The sequence below is a fragment of the Scyliorhinus canicula genome, chromosome 2 (assembly GCF_902713615.1).
Source record: "Scyliorhinus canicula chromosome 2, sScyCan1.1, whole genome shotgun sequence".
NCBI classification, from domain to species: domain Eukaryota; kingdom Metazoa; phylum Chordata; class Chondrichthyes; order Carcharhiniformes; family Scyliorhinidae; genus Scyliorhinus; species Scyliorhinus canicula.
Genome location: NC_052147.1, coordinates 131,197,105 through 131,223,396, shown reverse-complemented (window position 1 = coordinate 131,223,396; position 26,292 = coordinate 131,197,105). Strand labels below are relative to the sequence as shown.

Below are 26,292 nucleotides of genomic sequence, written 5' to 3'. Positions count from 1 at the left end.
GACATCCTGACCAGTTAGCTTATGTACATCTGACATATTCAGGTACACTCTACTTCATTGCCTTCCTCTCCATCAAAGAGTATTAGAAATGCTCTCCCGTGGCCCACTTTGGTCTCTCTTTACCCAGCACACTTATCAGTGAGTCTTGGGTTCGTGCAGCAATGAACCTAGTGTTGGTCGATAGTTACCCTGAGCCTTACACTCCATGCAAAAAACGATTTAAGACTTGCGATGCCTTGTCCATCTTCTTTGCACTTCTGTCTGTTGTAAATTCTTGACATTTATACAGTATGAAGTGTCAAAACAAAAATAAAATGTTAATGTTTATACTAGCCACATTATTCAACAAAGTGGATCCCTGCCATACTTGATTGAAATGATAGTGAACTCTACAATTACTTCATCACAGAATGCTGCAGAACATCGAAGAGTATCTGAGTCTTTGTGTTATTGCAGTATGTTCCCACAGGAAATCTAGATAGTCTTCGTGTGTGTTTATTTTTCTTTTCCATGTTCTTTTTCTCCAGGTGCCTGTCGCCTCCCTCACCAGGTGGATGAGCTGCAGGCTTTCCCTCTTCGGACGGTGGCATCCGAGCACTCAGCTTCAGAGGAGTCACATTCTGATTCTCCAAAGTGCATGGGGTTCTAGGGTAGACATAAGCATTAAAGGTCAGGGCCGACAACAACACACAATCTCCACAAAACCTTTCTCCTCTTCATTCATTACCCTGCTCCCTCCCGCATCCTCTCCAAACACTGAATTCCACCAGGATATGCCTCCTTGGACAGCAGGCCATCTCCAACCCCTCACCCAACTGGTCAATCTTCACTTTGAAACCTGGAGTGCATGTCAGGCGACAAACACCAACCATGGGTAGCATCAGAGTCAAGCCGACTCCTGCTCTCGCCTTTAGTGATACCATGGAACCGGCCAGGGACCGACACTGGCTGAAATGATAGCATCATAAACACCGAGAGCAAAATGGGATTAATGGAACCGTCCAAAACATAGCAGCAGCTGCTGCCCAGAATGGCAGGCTGGCCAGATTTCCTCAATCATTTCTGAGCCTTCCTGAAGCACAGTCGCAAAATCTCAGAGTTTCATATCCAGCTCTCATTAGAGATCGCCAAATATCATTGTTGGGCATGACCAACTTCAACGGCAGAAACTGGGAAATGGCAACGTCAAGGGTACAAGCTGATCTTTTACGGGCTGAAAGCTTCTTGTGGCTCAAATGGGAGATGGTGTATCTGTGCAGTTTGATTGGTGAGCATTAACAAAGTTGGGTGCCACACCCCTAAGGGGTCAATGGAGCAACAAACTTCACCTGAAATGATGGGGGGACACCCGTGCTCCAAAATTGCAGGTGGGGTCAATGCTGGAGGATTCTGCTGGGAGGTGCAATCCCAGCCTATCTGCTGGATCATCACCTGAGGAATTTTCATTTCTCTCCTCCTCCATCCACACGATGGGGGAATATCAATTTGAAAAACAAAACTTGGAACAAAGAATCAACTGGACTGACAAAGGCAGATGACAAAAAGAGAAAACTAGTAGAGATAGGGTTGTCGGAACCAGAAGTAAGTCCTCCATCCTGTTCTGCCATTCAATTAGATCATGTTGAAGCACACAACTCTAAGCTGATGCTTCTGTTCAGTGGATGAAACATTCAACCGATGCCCCATCTAGTATCATAGAAGCCCTAGTGTGCAGAAGGAGGCCATTCGACCCATCGAGTCTGCACTGAAACTCTGAAAGATCACCCCATCCAGGCCCATGCCACCACTCTATCCCTGTAACCCCATCTAGCATTTTGGATATTAAGGGGCAATTTATCATGGCCAATCCACCTAACCTGCACATCTTTGGACTGTGAGAGGAAACCGGAGCACCCGGAGGAAACCCACGCAGACACGGGGAGAACGTGCAGACGCCTCACAGACAGTCACCCAAGGCCGGAATTGAACCCGGGTCCCTGGTGCTGTGAGGCAGCTATGCTAACCACCATGCTACCTGCTCAGGTGGACAACTTTGAAGAAGAACAAGCGGAGTTATCCCCAGTGTCCTGATGTTTATCCTTCAGTCAGCATCATCCGGTTTTCTATCTCATGTGTTACGTGTGAGAGTTTGCTGCCCAAATTGGCTTCATGTGTTTCCTACATTACAACCAAGGAGCAGGCAATTTGGTAATGTGTAATGAAGAAGGATTCATTTATGACCTCATAGTTAACGATCCTCTAGGGCAGGGGTGGGCAAACTTTTCCGTGCAAGGGCCGCATTCAGAAATTCACAATTCACAAAGGGCCGCATAGTATATTAAGTAAAATAATTACTTCACCCGGTTATGATTGTGGGCGCCTCATATAGAACATAGAACGGTACAGCACAGAACAGGCCCTTCGGCCCTCGACGTTGTGCCAAGCAATGATCACCCTACTCAAGTCAACGTATCCACCCTATACCAGTAAGTAACCCAACAGCCCCCCCACCCATTAACCTTTAAAAAAAAATTAAAAAAAAAAAAAAAATTTAAAAAAAAAAAATTTTTTTTTTTTCTTTTTAATGACTTGGTGGGCCGCAGAAATACCTTTGGCGGGCCGCATGCGGCCCGCGGGCCGTAGTTTGCCCACCCCTGCTCTAGGGAATAGTGACCATAGTATGATAGAATTCAAAATTCAGTTTGGGGGCGAGAAAGTGGAGTTCCACCAGCGTTCTGGAATTAAACAAAGGTAATTGTATAGGCATGAAGACAGATCTGGCCCGATTAGTGTGGGCAGAAAGGCTAAAAGTTCGGACAGCTGATGAACAGTGGCAGTTGTTTAAGGAATCACTCAATTCCTCACAATTAAAATATATTCCAGAGAGGAAGAAAGACGGTAAGAGGGGTAAAAAGCATCAATGGCTAAGCAAGGAAGTTAAGGACAATGTAAAGGCAAAAATTAAGGTACACCATGTTGCAAAGACCAGTGGCAGGCTGGAAGATTGGGAAACTCTCAAACATAAAGAGTTACTAAAAAAGTAATTAAAATAAGCCAAGGTCAATTTTGAAAGTAAATAATGCAAAATATCAAAAAGAGAGCAAAAGCTTCTATAAGTGCATAAAAGGGAAGAGTCGCTAAGGTGAATGTTCGTCCCTTGGAAGATGAAACTGAGAGTTAATAGAGGGGAACACAGAAATGGTGGAGATACTAAATCAATACTTTGTCTCAGTTTTCACGATGGAGGACACTAGTACCATCCCTCTAGGAATGGGTAATTCAGCGGGAATAGAAAGGGTGGAACTTAGAACAATCAGCATCAATAGGGAAACACTACTCAACAAACTATTGGGATTGAAGGCAGACAAGTCCCCAGGGCCTGATGGCCTATATACTAGGGTATTAAAGAAGTGGTAGTGGAGATAGTGGATCCATTGGTTATAATATTTTTAAATTCCCTGGACATGGGAAAGATTCCAGGAGATTGGAAAATGCTAATATAATGCCTTCATCAGAAAGGGAGGGAGGCAGAATGTAGGAAATTACAGTTTAACATCTGTTGTTGGAAAATTGGTAGAATCCATTATAAAGGAAGTAATATCAGGATATTTGGAAAGTCAAAAAGCAATGGATAGGTTAGGAGAGTGGGCCAAAACGTGGCTGATGGAGTTTAACGTGGATAAGTGTGAGGTCATCCATTTTGGTCGGGAAAATGGAAAGGCAACTTATTATTTAAATGGGGAGACACTTCAGGATGTTCCAGTGCAGAGGGATCTGGGGGTCCTCGTGCATGAGTCACAGAAAACTAGCATGCAGTTACAGCAGGTAATAAAGAAAGTAAATGGAATGTTGGCATTTATAGCTAAAGGAATAGAGTATAACGGTAAGGAAGTGTTGTTGCAAATGTACAATACGTTGGTAAGACCGCACCGGGAGTATTGTGCACCGTTTTGGTCCCCTTATTTGAGGAAAGGTTAGTGGCTTTGGAGGCAGTTCAGCGGAGGTTCACTTGAGTGATTCCTGAGATGAGAGGTTTGTCGTATGAGGAGAGATTGAACAGTTTAGGCCTTTTGGGCAGGATTCTCCGACCCCCCCGCCGTGTTAGAGAATCACCGGGGGGCGGCGTGAATCCCGCCCCCGCAGCTGCCGAATTCTCCGCCGCCGGGGATTTGGCGAGGGCGGGAATCGCGCCGGTCGCGGCCGCTGGCAGCGCCCCCCCCCCGGCGATTCTCCGGCCCACCATGGGCTGAGTGGCCACCTGTTTTCACCTGGACCTGGCTGCTCAGGCGGCCTCCAGGGTCCTCGAGGGGGGGGGGGGGGCGCGGGGGATCTGGCCCCGAGAGGTACCCCCACGGTGGCCTGGCCCACGATTGGGGCCCACCGATCCACGGGCAGGCCTGGGCTGTGGGGGCACTCTATTCCTCCGCGTCGGCCGCTGTGGTCCTCCGCGATGGCCGACGTGGAGATGAACCCCCCTCCCCCCCCGCCCAGCGCAAGCGCTGGGATGACGCCAGCATACGCTGGCTCTTCAGCGCTGGTTGACATGGCACCAAACCATTTCTGCGCTGGCCGGCAGGGCGCAAACCACTCTGTCGCCGGCCTAGCCCCTGAAGGTGCGGAGGATTCCGCCCATACTCTCTAGAGTTTAGAATAATGAGGGGATATCAAATTGAGACATATAAGATGATAAAAAGCTATAGATAAAGTAAACGTGGAGCATATGCTTCCACTTGTGGGGCATTCTAGAATGAGATATCATAGTCTCAGGATAAAAGGTAGCAAATTCAAAACAGATGAGGAGAAACTATTTCTCCCAAAGGGTCCTGAATCTCTGGAATTTACTACCCCAGAGTGCGGTGGATGTTGAGACAGTGAGTAAATTTAAGGAGGAGTTAGACAGACTTTTAATTAGTAATGGGTTGAAGGGTTACGATGAATGGGCAGGATGGTGGAGTTGGGGCCATGATAGCAGAGCAGGCTCAAGAGGCTATATTTCCTACTCCTGCTCTTAGTTCTTGGGCAGGATTCTCCATTGGCTGAATCCAAAATCGTAAAACATGATTGGGCAGATTTTCTCTGCGTTCCGATGCGAAAATCGCAGTGGGCGCCGATTTTACGCCAAATCGCAATTTTACGTCATCTCGACAGCGGTATCAATGCTTTCCGAACGCACATACAGTAAACACCGTCTGAATGTCATTAGCGAACTTGACCCGGTAGTCTCTGGGGCCTCCGCGATTCTCCGCCTCCGATGGGACGTGGTTCACTTGTGCATTTAAAATTCGTGAAACTGGCGTCATGGCTGATGAGGGGGGGGGGGGGGGGGTAGGGCACAGAGGTGAGGTAGGGCACAGAGGGGACGTAGGGCACAGAGGCGCGACCAGGGGCTGCCCCGGGGCGGAGGGGTGGCGTGTGGACTCCCATGGGACTGGGGCAATGCCCAGGCAGACTGCCATTGCTGCGGCTTGCAAGGCAGTCATCTTGTTGCGCACCCCACTAACCACTCACCTTGGCCCCTGATTCTGCAGAGTGACACCAGCGGTATGGGTGGCCAACCCCCTCGCCCTCCCCCCTCCGTCATGCCCCCCCCCCCCCCTAACCAAGAGCAGCATGGCAGCACAGTGATTAGCACAGTTGCTTCACAGCTCCAGGGTCTCAGGTTCGATTCCCGACTTGGGTCACTGTCTGTGCAGAGTCTGCATATTCTCCCTGTGTCTGTGTGGGTTTTCTCCGGGTGCTCCGGTTTCCTCTCACAGTCCAAAGATGTGCAGGTTAGATTGATTGACCATTATAAATTGCCCCTAGTGTCCAAAAAGGTTAAGTGGAGGTTCCAATGATAGGATAGATACATGGGCTTGAGTAGAGAGCTCTTTGTAAGGGCCGGTGCAGACTCGATGGGCCGAATGGCCTCTTTCTGAACTGCAAATTCTATGATATCTATGAACCCCGCCGCAACCCGCCAACAGGCGGCCCCACTAGGGCAATGGCCACTGTAGCCCCTACGGGGGTGCCAGTCAGGGGCTGCAGAGCATACCCCTGGCATGGGCAGTGCCAGTCAATGGTACCCCTGACAGCAGGATGGGTGCCAGGGCCAGAGGCCCCCATAGTGCCGGGCACCGATGGAGCCAGCAGTGCGGGGTTTGGGGAACGTGGGGGGGGGGAGGTGGAGATGGTGCTCGCAGTGCCAACCAGGACTACAATGTAGCTCGTAGGACCAGGTTGGGCACAGGGTATGCACCATGCTAACATGTCGGTCTTTCACTCCCTGCAGTCAACAGATACTGGAATTCAACCAGCAATGGTAGCCTTCCTGTTAGTGGCCGCAACCCTGGGGGATGCCCTGCGGCTGTATGTGCTGACACTGCTCGAGGAGGAGGACGCTGCAGCAGCAGAGCGTGTCTCAGAGGAACAGGAGGCAGCCACCCAGGATGGAGAGCTGGCCGTCCAACAGGCTGAGGAGGAGGACGGGGCCCCAAGAAGGCGCTCCATGAGGTCTCGCATGTACTGGCAGCGCCTGTCATTCGAGGACCTGCCGGACCGGGCATACCGCCGAAAACTCCAGCTGAGCAGGGAGACAGTGCGACATATCTGCCAGATGTTGGCATACCAAACACCACAGGGGTATGTGGGAGGACACCCTCTCCTGGTGGCCATCAAGATGACTGTCGCCCTGAACTTCTACGGCACGGGGTCTACTAGTTCTACTAGTCTGGGACCTCACAGACCTCAATGCATAGGTGCATCCACAAAGTCATGGAGGCCCTATTTGCCCAGGTGGTTTAACACGTCCATTTCAATGTGGACCGAGCCCACCAGGATGCCCGGACAGCGGAGATGCCCGCCATCGCTGACATGCCCCGGGGGATGATCGACGGAATGCATGTCCCCCTGTGAGCACCTGCGGATGACAGGCCGCTCTACACAAACCAAAAGGGGTTACACTCGATGAACGTGCAGCTGATATGTGACCATCAGCTGTGCATCATGCACATCTGTGCCCGATACCCGGGCAGTGTTCACGACACCTTCATCCTGGCACACTCAACGATTCCTGACATGTTCGAGACGTCCCCTGGCTGGGGTGTTGGCTCCTGGGCGTCCGGGGCTATCCACTGTAATTGTGGCTGATGATGCCTATCTGGAAGCCTCCGACGTGGAGACCTACTACAACGACTCACTTACAGGGACCAGGTCCGTGATCGAGCGGTGCTTCGGCCTCCTGAAGATGTGGTTCAGGTGCCTCAACTGTTGTGGAAGGGTCCTCCAGAATGATGCTGTGAGGGTCGTCCACATCATGGCGGCCTGTTGCGACCCCCACAACATTGTGCAGCAGAGGGGTGATGTACTGGAGGAGGAGGATGAACACTAGGTCTCATTGTGGATGTGGAGGAGGGCAAGGGCGGGTAGGGCATGGGGCCCAGGCAATTACGGGAATGCCGCTCGACGCATGCCCAAAACGCAGGGGATGCTTTGATCGTCTCCCGGTTCACCGACTTGTGTGTGGGGGGGGGGGAGGGGGGGGGGGGGGGAACATTGTTTGACTCATGCCCACGGTAGCACTTTCCAGGTGGCGTGATGCCGCCCTTTTCTGCCTGCTGCCCATGTGGTACGCCAGGGACAGGAGGGGGGAGTCCGAGGTGCTGCGGAGATCTGGCACCTCCCCTGTGGGAGTCACTGGCATGGGCCCCATCACCTCCTCCTCCCTCGGGGTGTCCGATGGTCCCTGGGCTACTCCATGGGATCGGAGTGCGAGCGGAGCTGATCCCTGAGGCTCCCCTGCCACCTGCCGCTACCGGTCCTGGAGGTCTGCTCTGGTCTCGATCAGGATCTGCACGCCCGCAGCCATGGAGCACAGGGAGTGGACTATTTCCATCTGAGACTGCGCTACATCACCCATTGACTGCACCATCTCCCTCTGGGACAGGGCCACCTCCCTCTGAGCCTGTGTTACATCGGCCAGCGCCTGGGCAATGCCGCCAATGTTCCCAGCCATGGCCTGCTGTGACTGGGCCACACTCAGGAGCATCACTGCGATTTCCAGGTTGCTGTTGCACATGGTTGCCTGTGAGGCGGCAACCGTGTCCTGGGCTCGGCCACCTCCTGAACAGAATACCCCAGGTCGTGGTCCAATTACAGTGGATAACCCCTGTTGCCCAAGAGCCAACACCCCAGCCAGGGGACGTCTCGAACATGTCAGGAATCGTTGAGTGTGCCAGGATGAAGGTGTCGTGAACACTGCCCGGGTATCAGGCACAGATGTGCATGATGCACAGCTGATGGTCACATATCAGCTGCACGTTCATCGAGTGTAATACCTTTTGGTTTGTGTAGAGCGGCCTGTTATCCACAGGTGCTCACAGGGGGACATGCATCCCGTTGATCATCCCCCGGACCCGTATCCATAGCCAAAACCATCACGCCCAATGCCTCCACCACAAACGCCACCCGTGTGGTGTTGGCCGGGGTGATGGGGGGGGAGAGACGACGGACGCAACTTGAACCCGGCCCATCTCCAGCAGGTCCTGCAAGACAAGACGCATGATTAGACCGAGGGCCGGGGGGGGTTTGAGGGGAGGATTGAGGAGGAGAGTGGTGTAAGGGTGAGGGTGATGGTGGGGGTGGTGAGGACGAGGTAGAGTGAGAGTGGGTGTGAGGGTAATGTGGAGGTGGTGAGGGTGGGTGTGAGGGTGAGCGGGGTGTAGGGTGGTGAGGGTGGGTGTGAGGGCTGGGGGTGAGCATGAGGGGGTGGTGGGGGTGAAGGTGAGGGTGGTGTTGGCCAGGGCACCTGGCCATCCTGTTGACTGGGATAGTGTGTGTGGGGTGTGAAGTGTGTATACAGCTTGTCAGCCTCCTGAGTGTCAATCGCAAATCTGGCACCGTTTCTCAATGGAATCGATTGTGTTCCACGTGGCGCCGGTACTAGCCCTTAACAGTAGCTGAATCGGTCAAAGTCCGACACCGGTTTTGCATGCGCAGAACTCCATGAATCCTGCACCTGCGTCAACACTTAGCCTGAGGAACAGAGAATCCAGCCTCTTCTGTTTAAGAAAGAACTATTCTGTCTAATTCGTGATTAATAATGGAATCGGGGTTATAGGAGAAGACAGGAGAATGGGGATGAGGAACATATCAGCCATGATTGAATGGAGGAGCAGACTCAATGGGCCGAATGGCCCAATTCTGTTCCTATATGTTATGGTCTTCACAGTCAAAGAATGAGGTAAAAATGACTTTCGGTGGCGGTGGGTAGGATGAAGCCGCACGTTGGAGGCTCCCGCCCGAGAATTGATTTTTCGGAGTTTTGATGCCCCATCCCTGGAGCAACGTTTGAGGAAACAGGGGTAGGAAGGCACAGAGAAGAGAGATGTCCAAATCTCAAAGAAAAATGACCATGAAAAAGGGGTTAATGAAGGTCCGCCGGTGGGTGGAAAGGTCGGCTCAGGAACTGGAAGGAAGGCGGAGGCTGGGGCGCCAGGTGAGGCCGCATTGCTCAAGGCAGAAAGGATGACCGAGGCGATGGCCGTGGAACTTGAAAAACAGCTCACAAAACACATGGAAGCGATGAGGAAGGAGATGGGGGCGGTATTGAAAGTGCTGGTGGAGGAGGCGATTGCCCCGGTGAGGGCGGTGGTATCAAGCGCAGAGGTGCTGGAGCAAGGTGAGAAACTGAAGGAAGTGGAAAAGGCATTATCGCAGCACAGTGATCAACTCACCTCGATGGGTAAGGAGTTGCGGAGGGTGACAGAGACCAACAAGGGTCTGCGAGCCAAACTGGAAGACCTGGAAAACAGATCCAGGTGACAGAATCTGAGCATCGTGGGTCTGCCCGAAGGGGTGGATGGCCCGAGGCCGACGGAGTATTTTGCCACAATGTTGGCGGAGCTATTGCGGGAGGGGGAAGATCCCTCCCGAAACAAACTGGATCGGGCTCATAGGTTGTGGAGGCCTATACCAAAGGCAAGTGAGCCGCCAAGAGTAGTAACTGTATGTTTTCGTAGGGGCGCGGAGCACGGGCAGTGAACCTGTAGGTGCGGGGGCGCAGGGCGCGAAGGGTTGTGCGGGGTGTAGTGTGAGGGGTACCTCGGCGGTAATGGTGGTGGGATTGGATCCTGCAGGCGCCAGGTCCCGGAGGGGAAACAGTGTCCTGACGGCCGTCAGGGTATTCGATGAAAGCGTATTGGGGGTTCGAATGGAGTAGGAGCACTCTCTCTACAAGTGGGTCAGTTTTGTGTGCCCGGACGTGCTTCTGGAGGAGAATCGGGCCTGGTGTCTTCAACCATGCTAGGAGCGAAACCCCCGTGGTAGTGCCCCTAGAAAAAACAAATAGCCGTTTGTGAGGTGTCTGGTTGGTCGCTGTGCATAGGAGGGACCTAATTGCATGGAGCGCGTTGGGGAGGACCTCCTGCCAATGGGAGGTCGGGAGATTCCTGGACCGGGGGGTCAGTAGGACGGTCTTCCAGACCGTCGCGTTCTCCCTCTCCACCTGCCCGTTCCCCCTGGGGTTATAGCTGGTAGTCCTGTTCGAGGCGATGCCTTTGTCGAGCAGGTACTGACGCAGCTCGTCGCTCATAAAGGATGAACCCCTGTCACTGTGTACGTAGCCGGGGAACCAAAACAGGGTGAAGATACTGTGCAGAGCTCTGATGACTGTGTGGGAGGTCATATCGGGGCACGGGATAGCAAAGGGGAAGCGGGAGAACTCGTCGATGACGTTCAGGAAGTACATTCCGATTGGTCGAGGGGAGTGGCCCTTTGAAATCGATGCTCAGTCGTTCAAAGAGCCAGGAGGCCTTTACCAGGTGGGCCTTGTCTGGTCCATAGAAGTGCGGTTTGCACTCCGCGCAGATCGGGCAATCCCTGGTGATGGCTTTTACCTCCTCGGTGGAGAAAGGCAGATTTCGGGCTTTGATGTAGTGGGCGAGCCGGGTGACCCCCGGGAGGCAGAGGTCATTGTGGATAGCTTTCAGGCGGTCGTCTTGCGCGCCGGCGCACGTGCCGCGGGACAGGGCATCTGGGGGCTCGTTGAGCTTTCCCGGTCGACACATAATATCGTAATTGTAGGTGGAGAGTTCGATCCTCCACCGCAGGATTTTATCATTTTTAATGTTGACCCTTTGTGAGTTGTCAAACATGAAGGCAACCGATCTTTGGTCGGTGATGAGGGTGAACCTCCTACCTGCGAGGTAGTGCTTCCAGTGTCATATAGCTTACACAATGGCTTGTGCTTCCTTTTCGACTGAGGAATGTCGAAGTTCCGAAGTGGAGAGGGTTCGGGAGAAGAAGGCGACTGGTCTCCCTGCCTGATTCAGAGTGGCGGCGAGAGCGACTGCTGAGGCGTCGCTCTCCACCTGAAAGGGGACGGATTCATCCACCGCCCGCATGGCCGCTCTGGCGATGTCCTCCTTGATGCAGGTGAAGGCCTGGCGAGCCTCAGCTGATAGAGGAAAGAGTGGCCTTAAATAGTGGGTGGGCTTTTTCCACATACTGAGGGACCCACTGGGCATAATACGAGAAGAATCCCAGTCACCTCTTGAGGGCCCTGGGACAATGAGGGAGAGGGAGTTCTAAGAGGGAGCATACGGTCCGGGTCTGGGCCCAGGACTCCGTTTTCCACGACATAGCCGAGGATGGCTAGCCTGGTCGTGCGGAAAACACATTTCTCCTTGTTATACGTGAGGTTGAGTTTCTGGGCAGTCTGAAGAAATCGATGGAGGTTAGCGTCATGGTCCTGCTGATCATAGCCGCAGATGGTGACGTTATCCAAGTACGGAAACGTGGCCCGCAGCCCGTACTGGTCCACCATTCGGTCCATTGCTCGTTGGAACACCCTTAGTGTCCAAAATTGCCCTTAGTGTTGGGTGGGGTTACTGGGTTATTGGGATAGGGTGGAGGTGTTGAACTTGGGTAGGGTGCTCTTTCCAAGAGCCGGTGCAGACTCGATGGGCCGAATGGCCTCCTTCTGCACTGTAAATTCTATGATTGCTCGTTGGAACACCATGACCCCATTCATGACGCCAAAGGGAACCCGGAGGAAATGGAAAAGGCGGCCATCTGTCTCGAACGCCGTGTAGTGGTGGTCCTCCGGGCGGATTGGGAGCTGGTGGTATGCAGACTTCAGATCCACCGTGGAGAAAATGCGGTACTGGACGATCTGATTCACCATGTGTGCAATCCTGGGAAGGGGGTACGCATCGAGGAGCGTGAACCGATTAATTGTTTGGCTATAGTCCACTACCATTCGGAATTTTTCCCCGGTCTTGACGACGACCACCTGAGCTCTCCAGGGGCTGTTACTGGCCTCTATGGACCTCGGTTCTGATAAACACCCTGTCCTGCAGGCTGTACCGCCTGCTGCGAGTAGCTACGGGTTCGCAGCCCGGAGTGAGGTTAGCAAAGAGTGAAGGGGGGTCGATTTTTAGCGTCACTAGACTGCAGATAGTGAGTGGAGGTAGGGGCCCGCCGAAGCTGAGTGTGAGGCTTTTGAGGTTGCACTGGAAGTCGAGTCCCAGTAAGACTGGGGTGCAGAGTTCGGGGAGTACGTACAGCTGGAAGTTCGAGTACCTGGCGCCCTGAATCGTTAGGGTCGCGATGGTGGGTCCTTGGAGGTGGACAGGGTGTGAGCCCGAAGCGAGGGAGATAGTTTGCCGTGCAGGGAAAATAGAGAGCGAACAGCGTCTTACCAGATCTGGGTGTACAAAGCTCTCGGTGCTCCCGGAGTCGAAGAGGCACGGTGTACTGTACCCGTTGATTTTAAACGGTCATCATCGAGTTGCGGAGGTGTTTCGGACGCGACTGGTCCACGTGACCGCGCTGAGTTGCGGGTAGTCGGCGGCTCGATCAGCTGTGCTGGAGTGGCCCCGTGATGACTGTCCGCTGAGGTCGTAGCCTTCGAGGTGAGTTTCAGAGGTTGAAGAGGATGGAGCCCAAGATGGCTGCCCCCGTGGATCGCACGAAGCGGGCGGCGAGGAAGATGGTGCCCAAGCTGGCGGCCCCCATGAGTCGCACGTGGCCGGACGCGTGGAGGAGGATTGCCAAGATGGCGGCCCCCATGAGTCGCACGTGTCGGGTGGGGGCGGAGTCGGCATACAGGCTGCAGCATTTCGGGGCCTGCGGGCCTGCGAGTTTGGGAAGCGATTGCTCTGGGCTGCGGGAGAGTTTGGAGTGGGGGATTTCTTCGCCAGGCAGTCCCGGGCATAGTGTCCTTTGCGACCGCAGCTCCTGCAGGTCGCGTTGCGGGCCGGGCAGTGTTGCCGTGGATGTTGGGGCTGCCCACAAAAATGGCACACTGGAGCTGCGTAGTGGGTGGGTGGCCGCGCGGCGCAGGCCTGGGGCAGTCGCTGGTCGGGGGCACAGGATGGGATCGCTTGGTCCGCGGGGAACGAGGTGAGGCTGCGGAACGAGACCTCCATGGTTGTAGCTAATTCTACAGTGTCCTCTAAATTCTGGGCCCCTTTTTCAAGCAACCGCTGGCGCACATAGTTGGACCTGAGCCCTGCCACATATACATCTCGGTCAGCGAGCTCCATATGCTGGGAGGCTGATACAGCTTGATAATTGCAGTCCCGAGCTAAAGCTTTTAAATCACGCGGGAATTCGTCCAGCGACTCCGCGGGGCGCTGGCGGCGGGTCGTAAAAATATGGCGCGCGTAGACCTCGTTGATGGGCCTCACGTACATTCGATCGGGCATGGCCAGGGCCTCCGTATACGAGGAAGTACTGTTAAGTTGAGTAGAGATACGGTGGCTCACCCTTGCGTGCAGCAGGCTGAGTTTCTGCTCCTCCGTAGTTTCTGAAGTGCTTGATTCAGCCAGGCCTTGAAACATCTGAGCCAGTGTAGGAAGATTTCTTTCGTCTCTGCAGCCTGCGGGTCGAGTTCAAGTCGGTCAGGTTTGAGGGCTGATTCCATAGTCGTTTTCTTCAAGTTTCTTAAGACTATTAAATTGATGAGACCATCAATTCACAAGACACGTGATTGGAAGTGAACAGTGGTTTTAATAGTCTTACAACTGAGCCTGCCTGCGACGAGATGAACTGGCAGCAGGCTCACGACTGCAGAGCTTTATACTTCCGGTTAGTGGGAGGAGCCATGGGCGGAGCCAAGGGTGGAGCCCAGTACAAACTCCTCATCTCCCCCTATGGGCAGAGCCACGCAACGGCTCGTATACAGAGCCCACAAGGACACAATACATATGATACAACACAGTGTGAATTACTAGGTTTATAATTAACCACACCGTTTACTATTTATTGGTGGGGAAAATATTTGAAGAAAATGTGAAAAAGGAGAATAAAAACATTTAAAAAAAGAATGAGTAAAAAATTGGCTGTAAAGCATCTTGACTGGGCAAGATGAAAGATGATATATAAATTTAAGAATTTCCTTTATGGCTTATCTGTACCTATTCTGGAATAATATCACATTGATGGTGATCATATTGGAACCATGACTGTGCTGGTGCTTTGAAACAGCTATCCAGTTAGTCTTATTTTCTTGCTCTTACCCCATAACCCTGGATCTTTGCCGCCTTCAATATTTCTCCAATTCCCTTTTGGAAGTTACTTAGAATTAGAGGGTATGCTAGGCACAGCTTGCACAGATTCCATCTTTTACTCTCATTACACTATGCGTTGTCTGGATAGCATGCAAGACACAATATTTTTCACTGCATACTAATATATGTGACAATAATAAATCAAATCAAGTCAAAAATCAAGCGGAGCATTCCAGATTGTAGAAACTCACGGCGTAAAATGTTCTTATCTCATCCCTGTTTCTTTTACCTTAAATCTCCTTTGTATTAACACATCTTCAACTGGAAACAGTTTCCTCATATTCACTCAATCAAAACCCTTTTGATTTTGTTTACCCCTGTTAAACCGCCTTCTCTGCTTTAAGGAAAACAACCCCAAATTCTCGAATATATCTACACAACTGAAATTCCTCATTCCTTGCATCATTCTAGCAAATTGCCTCTGCACCCACTCCAAGGCCTTGACAGTCTTCTCGAAGTGTGATGCCCAGAATTCCTCCAGCTGGGACCTAACCAGTGATTCATAAAGGTTTAGTATAACTCCTTAATTTGGTACATGTTTGCCACCTTTAAAGAGTTGTGTGCATATACCCTTAAGGTATCTTGTGTCACTCTCTGAAAAGAATGAGCTTGTCAACTAATGATGAGAATCTCACCTCATAGCAGTGCTCCTCTGCACACAGTTTCCCGAGTGATATCTGAGTTTTCACCCTGCGGACTGCAGACTCTTTATCAGACAGCCCATCCGACTGCATGGATATCTCAATGGGAATTTCAGGAGTGTGTGACAGCATATCGTCTAGTTTGTCCTCCAGACGGTCCTCATTATTGTTGCTCAGCCCGTCTGGAGTGCCACTATGTGAATGGTCACTCGTGTTGCCTTCCTCCCCGTCTGACACAGAGAAGTTCTCTGAGCTGAAGGTGGAATAGGACTGACAGCTGCTCATACAACGGTGGGGCCTGCAGAATACAGAGAGAAACACAGCCTCAGAAATCGAGCGAAATTCGCAATTCTACAATCCAGAGACACAGTTTAACTATAGAGAGCTTGGGAAAATTATGACCCCATACAATTCCAATGTCCTCACCTATCTAATACCCAGGGTTGGAAACCATCAGGTCCTGGAAATTTGTCTATCTGAAGCCGCTTATTTTCTCTAATACAGTATATCAAATTTATGAATTTGTCTTACTTTTAGGTTCCTTAAAGCACTGGTTATTTTATCCTCCCTCTTCTGTGAAAGGGGCTCACTTAACAAGCCTACCATTTCCTTATTTTCCATGTTAACTTCAGCTGTTTTAAATAGGCCCGTGTTCCTCTTAACTGTTCACTTTCTCTTAACATGTTTAGAAAAACATTTGCTGCTCATTGTTATAGAAAGGGTGTGCAAGTTTTTTTCATTTTCCTCTTTGCCTCTTTCATTACATTCTTTGCACCTATTTTGATGCTTTTCTGGCACTTCCAGTCGGCCATTTTGAGTCAGTGTATAATCCTCAGTTTGAACTGAGGTACACAGGCTGAAATTTTAACTCAATTAAAATCCGTTCACTTTTCAAAAGATAAATTTAGAGTACCCAATTATTTTTTTCCCACTTAAGTGGCAATTTAGTGTGGCCAATCCTCCTAACTTGCACATTTTCTGGGGTGTTTTGGGGGTGAGACCCACGCAGACGCAGGGAGAATGTGCAAATTCCACAGACAGTGACCTGGGGCCAGGATTGAACCCAGGTCTTCGGCCCCCTGAGGCAGCAGTGCTAACCACTGCGCCACCCTCAAAATCCACTAACTTACAGAGTTAAAATCGGCAATCTTGTCTGAGCGCGGGCAGATTATCGAGTAGAGTTGGCCTCAGGAGGGCTTCCTGCCCTTGGTTACTAAAGCAGGGCCTCCTGCGGGAAAGTGTGAGGGACAGGCCTTAGCCACGATGCCAACTGTAGTTGAAGGGTCTTGAAATAATGATTGCCTGCACATGGGGTTCTGGAGTGCACTGGTGGAATTGTACGCCACCTAGGACATGTCCTCTCGAGAATCTCCTGCTTATTCTACACAACCTAGGCATGGCTCAGCAGGAAGATCTCTTCATACAGGCATTGGGTGAATGAAACCTCACTGAATTACTGCAAATTTGTGCTGACTTTGGACCTGCAGAATTTGTGTTTGGAGCGCATCCTGCAAAGCTGCGCATCCTTCAGGTTAGCTTCCCAGCTGCATTCCTTGGGCAGTCCTCCGCAAAGTTTTGACTTTTTTCCTTTAGGTGAAGGCCTTCTGCATCGTGAGCTCCTGGAGGCACCCAGCAGGAGGATAAACCAAAATCTTCTGGTCTGCTAGAATCTCAATAGGGGCCTTATCTGCAACTCTTGAACCTTGAGGGGGTGACGGCAGCTATAATGTACGAAGTGGATGACATAGTTCTTTCTCATGGTCCTTGCTCCCCATGCATCGAAGGAGATCCACAGCAGATCGGGACTGGCGTCCCAGTTTGAGAAGGAGAAGCTGGATGTAACGGTATTACAATTAAATAAGGGTAACTACAAAGACATGAGGAAGGAGCTGGCCAGAGTTGATTGGAAAAGGAGCCTAGCAGGGAAGACAATGGAACAGCAATGATAGGGGTTTTTGAGGGTTATTTGGGAGGCACAACAGAAATTCATCCCAAGGAGGAGGAAACATGCTAAGGGGAGGACAAGGCATCCATGGCTGACAAGGGAAGTCAAGGACAGCATAAAAGCAAAAGAAAAAGCACACAACGTGGCAGAAGGCAGAGAGTGGGGATAAAGGATTCTTTTTCAGGATGGCAAGCGGTGACTGGTGGTGTGCCTCAGGGGTCTGTGCTGGAACCACAACTTTTCACAATATACATTAATGATCAGGGCTGGGATTCTCCCTTACCCGGCGGGGCGGAGGGTCCCGGCGCGTTGGAGTAGCATGAACCACTCCGGCATCGGGCCGCACCTTTAGGGGCCAAGCCCTCACATTGAGGGGCTAGGCCTGCGCCGGAGTGGTTCCCACTCCGCCGGCTGGCGTGAACGGCCTTTGGCGCCACGCCAGCCGGGGCCGAAAGGACTTTGCCGGCCATGTAAGTCCACGCATGCTGACGTCATACCAGCGCATGCGCAGGGGAGGGTGTCTGTTCCGTCTCCCCCATGGTGAATGCCATGGCGGAGGCGGAAGAAAAAGAGTGCCCCCACAGCACAGGCCCGCCGGCCGATCGGTGGGCCCCGATCGCGGGCCAGGCGACTGTGGGGGCAACCCCCGGGGTCAGATCGGCCCGTGCCCCCCCCCTCGGACCCCGGAGCCTGCCCGCGCTGCCAATCCCGCCAGTCAGGTAGGTGTTTTGATTCCCGCTGGCAGGAGAGGCCTGTCAGCAGCGGGACTTCGGCCCATCGCGGGCCGGAGAATCGCCGCGGGGGGGCCCACCGACCGGCGCAGCGCAATTCCCGCCCCCGCCGAATCTCGGGGGGCGGAAAATTCGGGACACGGTGGGGGCGGGATTGACGCCAGCCCCGGGCGATTCTCCGCCCCAGGTAGGGGCTGCAGAAGGACTTGGGACAGGCTAGGAGAGTGGGCGAAGAAGTGGCAGATGGAATAGAAAAGTGTGAGGTTATGCACTTTGGAAAGAAGAATGGAGGCATCGACTATTTTCTAAATGGGAAATGCTTAGGAAATCAGAAGAACAAAGGGACTTGGGAGTCCTTGTTCACGATTCTCTCAAGGGTAACGTGTAGGTTCAGTCGGCAGTTAGGAAGGCAAATGCAATGTTAGCATTCATGTCGAGAGGGTTAGAATACAAGAGCACAGATGTACCTCTGAGGCTATATCCGGCCCTGGTCAGACCCTGTTTGGAGTATTGTGAGCAGTTTTGGAAGGATGTACTGGTCTTGGAAAGGGTCCACAGGTTCACAAGAATGATCCCTGGAATGAAGAGCTTGTCGTATGAGGAACAGTTGAGGACTCTGTACTCGTTGCAGTTTAGAAGGATATGGGGAGATCTTATTGAAACTTACAGGATACTGCGAGGCCTGGATAGAGTGGACGTGGAGAGGATGTTTCCACTTGTAGGAAAAACTAGAACCAGAGGACACAATCTCAGATTAAAGGGACGATCCTTTAAAACAGATGAGGAGGAATTTCTTCAGCCAGAAGGTGGTGTATCTGTGGAACTCTTTGCCGCAGAAGGCTGTGGAGGCCAAATCACTGAGTGTCTTTAAGACAGAGAGATAGATTCTTGATTAATAAGGGGATCAGGAGTTATGGGGAGAAGGCAGGAGAATGGGGGATGAGAAAAATATCAGCCATGATTGAATGGCGGAACAGACTCGATGGACCCAGTGGCCTAATTCTCCTCCTATGACTTATGGTCTTGTGGAAGCATTGGTTGCTTTAGCTGAGGAAAAAATGGGGGACTGTTAGATGGTGGATGAGGGAAGAGAAGGATCTCTCTCAAATCTGACCTGGAAAGGAACAAGGAGAGACATCAAATACACAAAGGAAAAGACCGATACAGCGAGAAAGGGTGCTCAGGCTACTCTTAGGTTGTCTGTGAGAAATTGTGGCCCACAGTAAACATGTGGCTGAAAGTGGTATGGGAGGCAGAGGTTTTGTTTCATTGGGGATGTAATCAATGGATTGGATAATGGGAAACCAATGAATGCGGTGTATTGAGATTCTCAGAAAGTGAATCTCGACTTGATTTCTGGTGGCGCGATGTGAGGAGAAGACGCGCACAAGGTGGCTCCCGCTGGAAACCTGACCTTTTTACACTTTTTCCTGGCGCCATGGGTCTTTAACATCTCAGAGAAATTCTGGAAATTGGCTGGGCAGAGTTCCTTCATCTCTGCAATGCCCGGGGGAGTCAAAGCCAAAAAAGAATTGGCCTGAATACCAGCGCCAGACTCTGAAGCCTCCCTTGAATCAACTGGAGGCAAGATGCTGGAAGCAGCTTTTTCTTCAACCACTCCATTAAAGGCCGAAGCACTCACAAAGATTTTGGCGTCGAGCTTGAGAAGTATCGACAAAGCTTGGTCTGTCGATCTTAAAAGAGAAATGAAGGAGGTGTTGACCATTGAAGCTGATTAAGTTCCAATCAAGGGCATGGAGACTACATTTTCTGACCACAGTGATAGGATCACCTCCTTGGAGTCCGGCCTTGCTTCTGTGATCGAAGATAACAGAACATTAACAGCTAAACTGAACAACCTGGAGAACAGACCCAGAAGACAGAATGTTTGTATTGTGGGGTGACCAGGGCCCAGGGGATCAAGAGCCATACTACTCAGTATTTCTCAGACTTGTTCCACACAATGGGGGTGAAAACGTGCTTCCACCTCCCCCAGTGTCCACCATTCGCTTCGACCTAAGTCTCACTTTGGAGATCCTCCTCGTGTAGCAATCGCAAGGTTTCACAGCTTTAAAGAGGAGTTGGTGCTTCAATGGACAAGAAAGCACCGGCGTTTTACATGGGAAGGCCACTCTATCAGATTGCACCAGGAAATGAGTGCTGACCTAGCCAAGAAAAGAGCCGTTTTTAATAAAGTGAAATCCATCCTACATATGGAGTCAAGTTGCGGATGTTTTATCCAGCCCAACTTCGTGTAACATTCCGAGAAAAATACTATTTTTTTGAATTGCCGGGAAATGCTGACTGCTTTGTCCAGAAGCACAATTTGTACTCTGTTTAATCTGATCAATGGCTCATTGTACGGGCACTTTTCATGTCTGTTATTTGGATGTATTCTTGATGTCCTTAGTTATATATGAGGGATATCTGCTGTTCATTCCTTACATTAACCTATTTTTCCTGTTTCGTTTTATTATTATCATTTGGCGCAACTGTTAGTTGCTAGCGTGTCGTTCTAAATTTTAAAAAATAAATTTAGAGTACCCAATTCATTTTTTCCCAATTGAGGGGCAATTTAGCGTGGCCAATCCACCTAGCCTGCACATCTTTGGATTGTGGGGATGAGACCCACACAGACACGGGGAGAATGTACAAACTCCACATGGACAGTAACTCAGGGCCGGGATTAAACCTGGGTCCTCAGCGCGTGAGGCAGCAATGCTAACCACTGTGCCATTGTGCCACCCATAGATTGGCGCTCTAAGTTAAGTCATTTTTACTCTCCAGTTAGAATCTCCCTGTTAACAAAGTGTGTTAGTTCACAGGAGTGTATTAAAGAGTCTTCTGCAGATCATAACAAGAGTTTTTAAAATGAGCTTAAGGGTTTGTGTTTAGTTGGGTTTGTTATTTGTAGGTTTTAGTTTAAGTTAGTGTTTGTTGCCTTTCCATTTGCTTTTGGGTGTGGTTTTGCTCGAGTGCGATGGTGCCTTGGGGTTGGGGAGGGGTTAGTTTTAGTTTGCTGACGGTGTCTGCTGATCGCTCTTTGCCGAGTCACCTGACTTGGCTTGGAGGCCATCTTGGGTGGATATTCTTGCTTTAAAGTAATTGTAATCTCTGACCACGCCCCACACTTTGTTGATCTGTTGCTAAGTCTGGCCCCACCCAACGCCCACTTTGCTGGCTGCTAAAAAAAATTGCGAGCGCCTATCCACCTTTAATGATGACTACATCAAATTAAATAGGTCAAACTCAATCTCCCCTTCCAAATTGTGGGAGGCTCTTAAGGCTGCCCTTGGGGTGGGGGGAAATTATTTCTTATAGTGGACGTATGCTAAAGAGGAAGTTAGAATAGCAGAGGCTGGCAGACTCTGTTTTACAGGTAGATCACCAGTACTCACTTGATCTTACTCCAGAGATATACGCAAGCAAACAAAAGTTGCAGACCCAATTTGAACTACTGACCACCAATAAGGCCAACTTCTGCTACAGCGCTCCAGAGGTACTTTTTACGAATATGGGGAGAAGGCCAGTTGTCTTCTAGCTCACCACCTTAAAAGACAAGTGGCCTTCCATGAGATTCCCCAGAAATTGAACCCAGGCGGCAACCTCGTTCTCACCCCTCTCTAGCTCAATGCGGCTTTTAAGTTCTATTACAGTGACCTGTATAAATCTGAGCCTCCTGTGGACAAGTCAATGTTGTCTGATTTCCTGGATAACCTGTCTATCTGAGCTGTCGAAACAGTCAAGAGTTGTGAGTTGGACTCCCCGTTACGCCCCAATGAGAATTTAAAATGCATTGGTCTGATGAAGGCTGGTAGGCTTCTGGCCTGGATGGTTTTCCGAACAAATTTTATCGTAAGTTCTCGGAATAGCTCACACCTCTGTGGTTAAATATGTTCAACAACACCCTATCCCATGGTTTATTGTCTTCAAACCTTACACAAGCCTCTATTTCCTTGCTTCTTAAGAGGGACAAGAACCCAACTGAGTGCGGTTCATACCAACCCATCTCGCTTTTAAACGTGGATGTTAAGCTGCTTGCTAAAGCTCTGATGCTCTGGCTGGAGCCTTGCCTTCCATTATCAACCAATATGTGTCATCTTTTAAATGTTATACTTTCTCCCTCTCCTACCTCCGAGCCAGGGTGACAGGGTAGAATGGGACTTTTTGTTTGAGATTCTTGGAAGATTAGGATTCGGCCATAAATTCATCTCTTGGACCTATTTGCTATACAATGCCCCCATTGCCAGCGTTCACATCAATGCTCATATTTAGACTACTTCCCCTTGACCTAGGCAGGGCTGCCCACTCTCTCCATTTTTACTCACCCTGGCAATAGAATCTCTCTCTATAGCCTTGCGAGCTTCCAATCAATGGAGGGATATTAATCGGGTCAGGGTGGAACATTGGGGATCTCTTTATGCAAATTATCTACTTTTATACATTACAGACCCAATTCCCTCTAACAATCCCCTCTAAGACACTTAATACTTTAAATTCCTTCTCTGGCTATAAATTAAATCTAGGGTAAGAGTGAATTTTTTCTGGTCAACCCTCCAGGAAAACGAGCCTATTGAAGGCATGTTACCTTCCGTCTCTCTAGTACAGCTTTTCGTTACTCGGGGGGTCAGTGTGGCCCACAATTGGGCTTTGCTTCACAAATTGAATGATATTAACAATGCTAGAACGGCCTACAGAGATGGAACAACCTCCCTTTGTCTTCGGCTGACAGGATTCAAACAATAAAAATGAGCAGACTCTCTAGATTTCTCTTTTTCTTTCAATGTCTCCCCATTTTCCTGCCCATATCCTTTTTTTAAATCATGGTTAACAAATTGATATCCGCCTTTATCTGGGTGGTCATTAATCCGAGATCTGCAGGGTTCTACTCCAGAGGGAAAGTCAGACAGGACGCTTGGCCTTCCCAAACTTATTGTTTTCTTACTGGGCCACCAAAATTCCAAAAATCATACTGTGGATCAGTGATCCCGGTTCCATTTGGGGCCAAATGGAGGCTCTTTCACTACATCCACCCTCTGAGCCATAGTTACTGCACCATTACCCATTTATCCCGGTAGATTCTCCTCGAACCCAGTTGTGGTCTCCTCTCTTAGAATCTGGAAATAGCACCAACATCTTAAACTCTCGTCCTTGTCTTCACTGGCCCCTATCAGTAACAACCACATTTTCTTACCTTTGGGGCTGGACTTAACCTTTAACTCGTAGAAATTGAAGTGACTCAAGCATTTTGGTAACTTGTTCATGGAGGGGAGGTCTGCCAGCCGTAGAGAATTAGCGGACAAATTTCAGTTACCCAACTCTATTTTCAAGTTCACAATTTCACCCTTACAGCTTTCCTTTCCTTCTGGCTCCACCTTCCTCCTTGCTAGAGAGGATTCTGTCCTTGGCTCAACCGGGCAGGGGGTCAATCTCAGTCCTATATGGCCACGTTCTCTCGTCTGATCCCTCCCCACTAAACAGGGTGAGGGCAAAATGGGAGTGTGAACTGGGCCCCATACGCACTAGCGAAACTTGGAGAGAGGCCCTTTACATGTGCCTGGTTGAGCCTATATCAATTCACGGTGCTACAAAGGACACACTTGAGCAATGTTTGAGTGGGTTTTTTCTTAATGTTGAGAACAGATGTGATCACTGTTCACTTGCCCCTGCAGATCACATTTATGTTTCGGTCCTGCCCCAGTCGCCAGCTTCTGAGCTTCCTTTTTTAGTACCATGTCTGAGATTCTCCGTGTGGAATTAGTCCCATGTCCGCTGATTGCCATATTTGCAGTTTTGTACTCTCCGGACTCTGGGGTAGAGGCGAGCGTTCTCGCCTTCGCCTCACTGATAGCCCGGGGCAGATACTGCTCGTTTGGCGGTCTCCTACTCCACCTAGTACCTCAGGCTGGTTAGGGACTTAATATCCTTTTTCCATTTAGAGATTCAGTGGAGAAGTTCTACCTAAGATGGCAACCATTTATTTCCTTTTCAAAGATCTAGACACCATCGATGTTAGGAATTTTAGGAGTTTAAGTTAGCTACTTTTTATTTTCTTTGCTTGCACTATTTGCATTCTTGTGTTTCATTTGGTTGTTTGTTAACATGTTAAACCATAATAAACATACTTAATAAAAAAAGATTCTTAGAAAGCATTCAACAAGGTGCTACATACGAGGTTATTACACAAAATTCGGGCTCAGAGGATTTGGGGAGGGTAATATATTAGCATGGGCTGAAGATTTGTTAAGGACAGAAAACAGACACTAACAAACAGACTGGCAGGCTGTGACTAGTGGGTTACCACAGGAATCGTTCCTCTCAGCTATTTACGATGTATGTCAATGACTCCGATGGGGGACTAAGTATAACGTAACCAAGTTTGAATGTAATGCGAAGTTATGTGGGAAAGTAAGCGCGAGAAAAGCACAACATGCTGCAAAAAGGATTTTGACAGGCTAAGTGATTAGGTAAGAATGTGGCAGACTGTGGCAGATGTAACGTAATGTGGAGGAGTGTGGGTTATCCGCATGGGTAGGAAACAAAGAAAAGCAGAAATTTTTCTAAATATTGAGAATGGGAATTGCTTACATTCAGGGGGACCTGGATGAACCTGTACATGGATCATAGAAAGTTAAAATGCAGGTACACCAAGCAAATAGAAAACAAATATATGTTAACCTTTATTACAAAGACATTGAAGTGTAAGTGTAAAGAAGTCTTAATGTACCTGGAAAGGGCCTTCATAAGACCGCACCGTGTACAATTTTGGTCTCCTTATGTAAGGAAGGACATATTTGCCTTAGAGGAAGTGCTCAATTGTTGAGTATATTCAAGCCAAAGCTAGACTTTTTGGGGTTAAAGGACATGGAGATAGTGTTGGAAGGTGCAGCTGAGGTAGCAGATCAGCTATGATTTTGCTGAATGGCTTGAGAGGCCAAACAGCCTCTTCCAGATCATTTTTTAAAACATTCTTATCTTTATGTTCTTTCTTCAATCCATCTGGAGTCACTGGATAACATATGTTAATAAGCTCAGCTAACTGAATACAGAAACAAGAACAGCTTTCTCACTGGAGAAAAATGTAGGATCCTTGAGAAAGAGGCACACTGACTGGACTGACTTGAAAAAGGAGACAATTTCAGGTCAATGGAAAGAGCTGAGGTAGTCAGACTAATTGAATAGCCCTTTCAAAGAGCTGGCACAGAATTGATAGTCCAAATGGCTTCATTCTTTGCTGTACGTTATGACTGATTGTCAGTCCAGGCTTCAGCCAGATCTCACACCATGTTTTTCACTGCTGAGCAGTCATTCACAAGTCCTTGTGCTCAAACTACACTTCACTACGTAACACACAGAAGGGAGGAAATTGTGGTGGATGGCTGCATTTGATGCCTTACCTCTGTCTGCGGGGAAACTCCACTTCACTGTCCACTTCTCCCTCCTCTTCCTCGGAGGAGTCGTCTCCATTCTGTGACCAACAGAGAACAATAGTATTCTGTGCCCCAGACAGCTTACTTCAGTTATATAGATTAAGATTCTCACATTCCTAACCACAACTACTTTATTGTCCCACTGCTGTTTCACAAACAGGTACCTAGTTCGGGCAGCCTCTCTCCAATACTGAATGGAAATTTGATCCACAGATGAAAATTCTGCGTCATTCAGCATCCATTTTGAAATCACAATCACAGGTCCCGCAATAGGAATTGGCACCGTTCTGAAGTTGGGACTAATTCACAGTATAGAGGAAGCTTTACGCTGTAACCAACCTGTCTGGCTCTGCCCCTGCCTCAGCTCACCTGCACCTGAATCCCTCACCCATAGAATCATAGAATCCCCACAGTGCGAAGGGGGCCACTCAGCCTATCCCATACCATGCTAGCTTCAGATTTGACAATTCCAATGGCTTCCTGGCTGGCCTCCCACCTTTTATAAATTTGAGCTTGTCCAAAGGTTTGCTGCTTGTGTTCTAACTCATCCCAAGTCCTGCTCATCCATCATTCTAGTGCTCACTGACCCACACTGGGCCCCAAGCCCATTCATTTTAAAATTCTCATCCTTGTTTCCAAGTCCCTTCACAGCCCTCTCCCTGTAACCTCCCAAAGCCCCAGAACCCTCTGAGATCTCTGTTCTCCTCAAATTCCTGTCTCCGGTGGCACAGCAGGTAGCACTGCTGCCTCACAGCGCCAGTGACCTGGGTTCAATTCCAGCCGTGGGTGTCTGTCTGTGTGGAGTTTGCATGTTCTCCCCATGTTTGCGTGGGTTTCCTCAAGACGCTCTAGTTTCCTCCCATAGTCGCAGGTTAAGTGGATTGCCATGTTAAATTGCCCCTTAGTTTCCAAAATGTGCAGGTTATGTGGAGTTATGGGGATAGGGCCGGGTGTGGGCTTAGGTATGGTGCCCTTCCAGAGGGTTATTGTCACGAGTAGGCTTCAATGAAGTTA

At 49.9% G+C, this 26,292-nt stretch overlaps 1 protein-coding gene across 2 annotated transcripts in view; it reads right to left on the bottom strand.

Moving 5' to 3' along the window:
- Positions 1–513: 513 nt before the first annotated feature.
- The window catches only part of LOC119958362 (mitogen-activated protein kinase kinase kinase 13-like), a 181,259-nt gene continuing 155,480 nt past the window's right edge, over positions 514–26,292 (bottom strand). For both annotated transcript variants that reach the window (XM_038786836.1, XM_038786831.1), the window contains exons 12-14: positions 25,246–25,316; positions 15,167–15,470; positions 514–645 (exon numbers count right to left, since the gene is read on the bottom strand). In XM_038786836.1, coding sequence (XP_038642764.1) covers positions 544–645; positions 15,167–15,470; positions 25,246–25,316 — 477 coding nt within the window. In that variant the 3' untranslated portion in view covers positions 514–543. The remainder of the gene's footprint in view (positions 646–15,166; positions 15,471–25,245; positions 25,317–26,292) is intronic.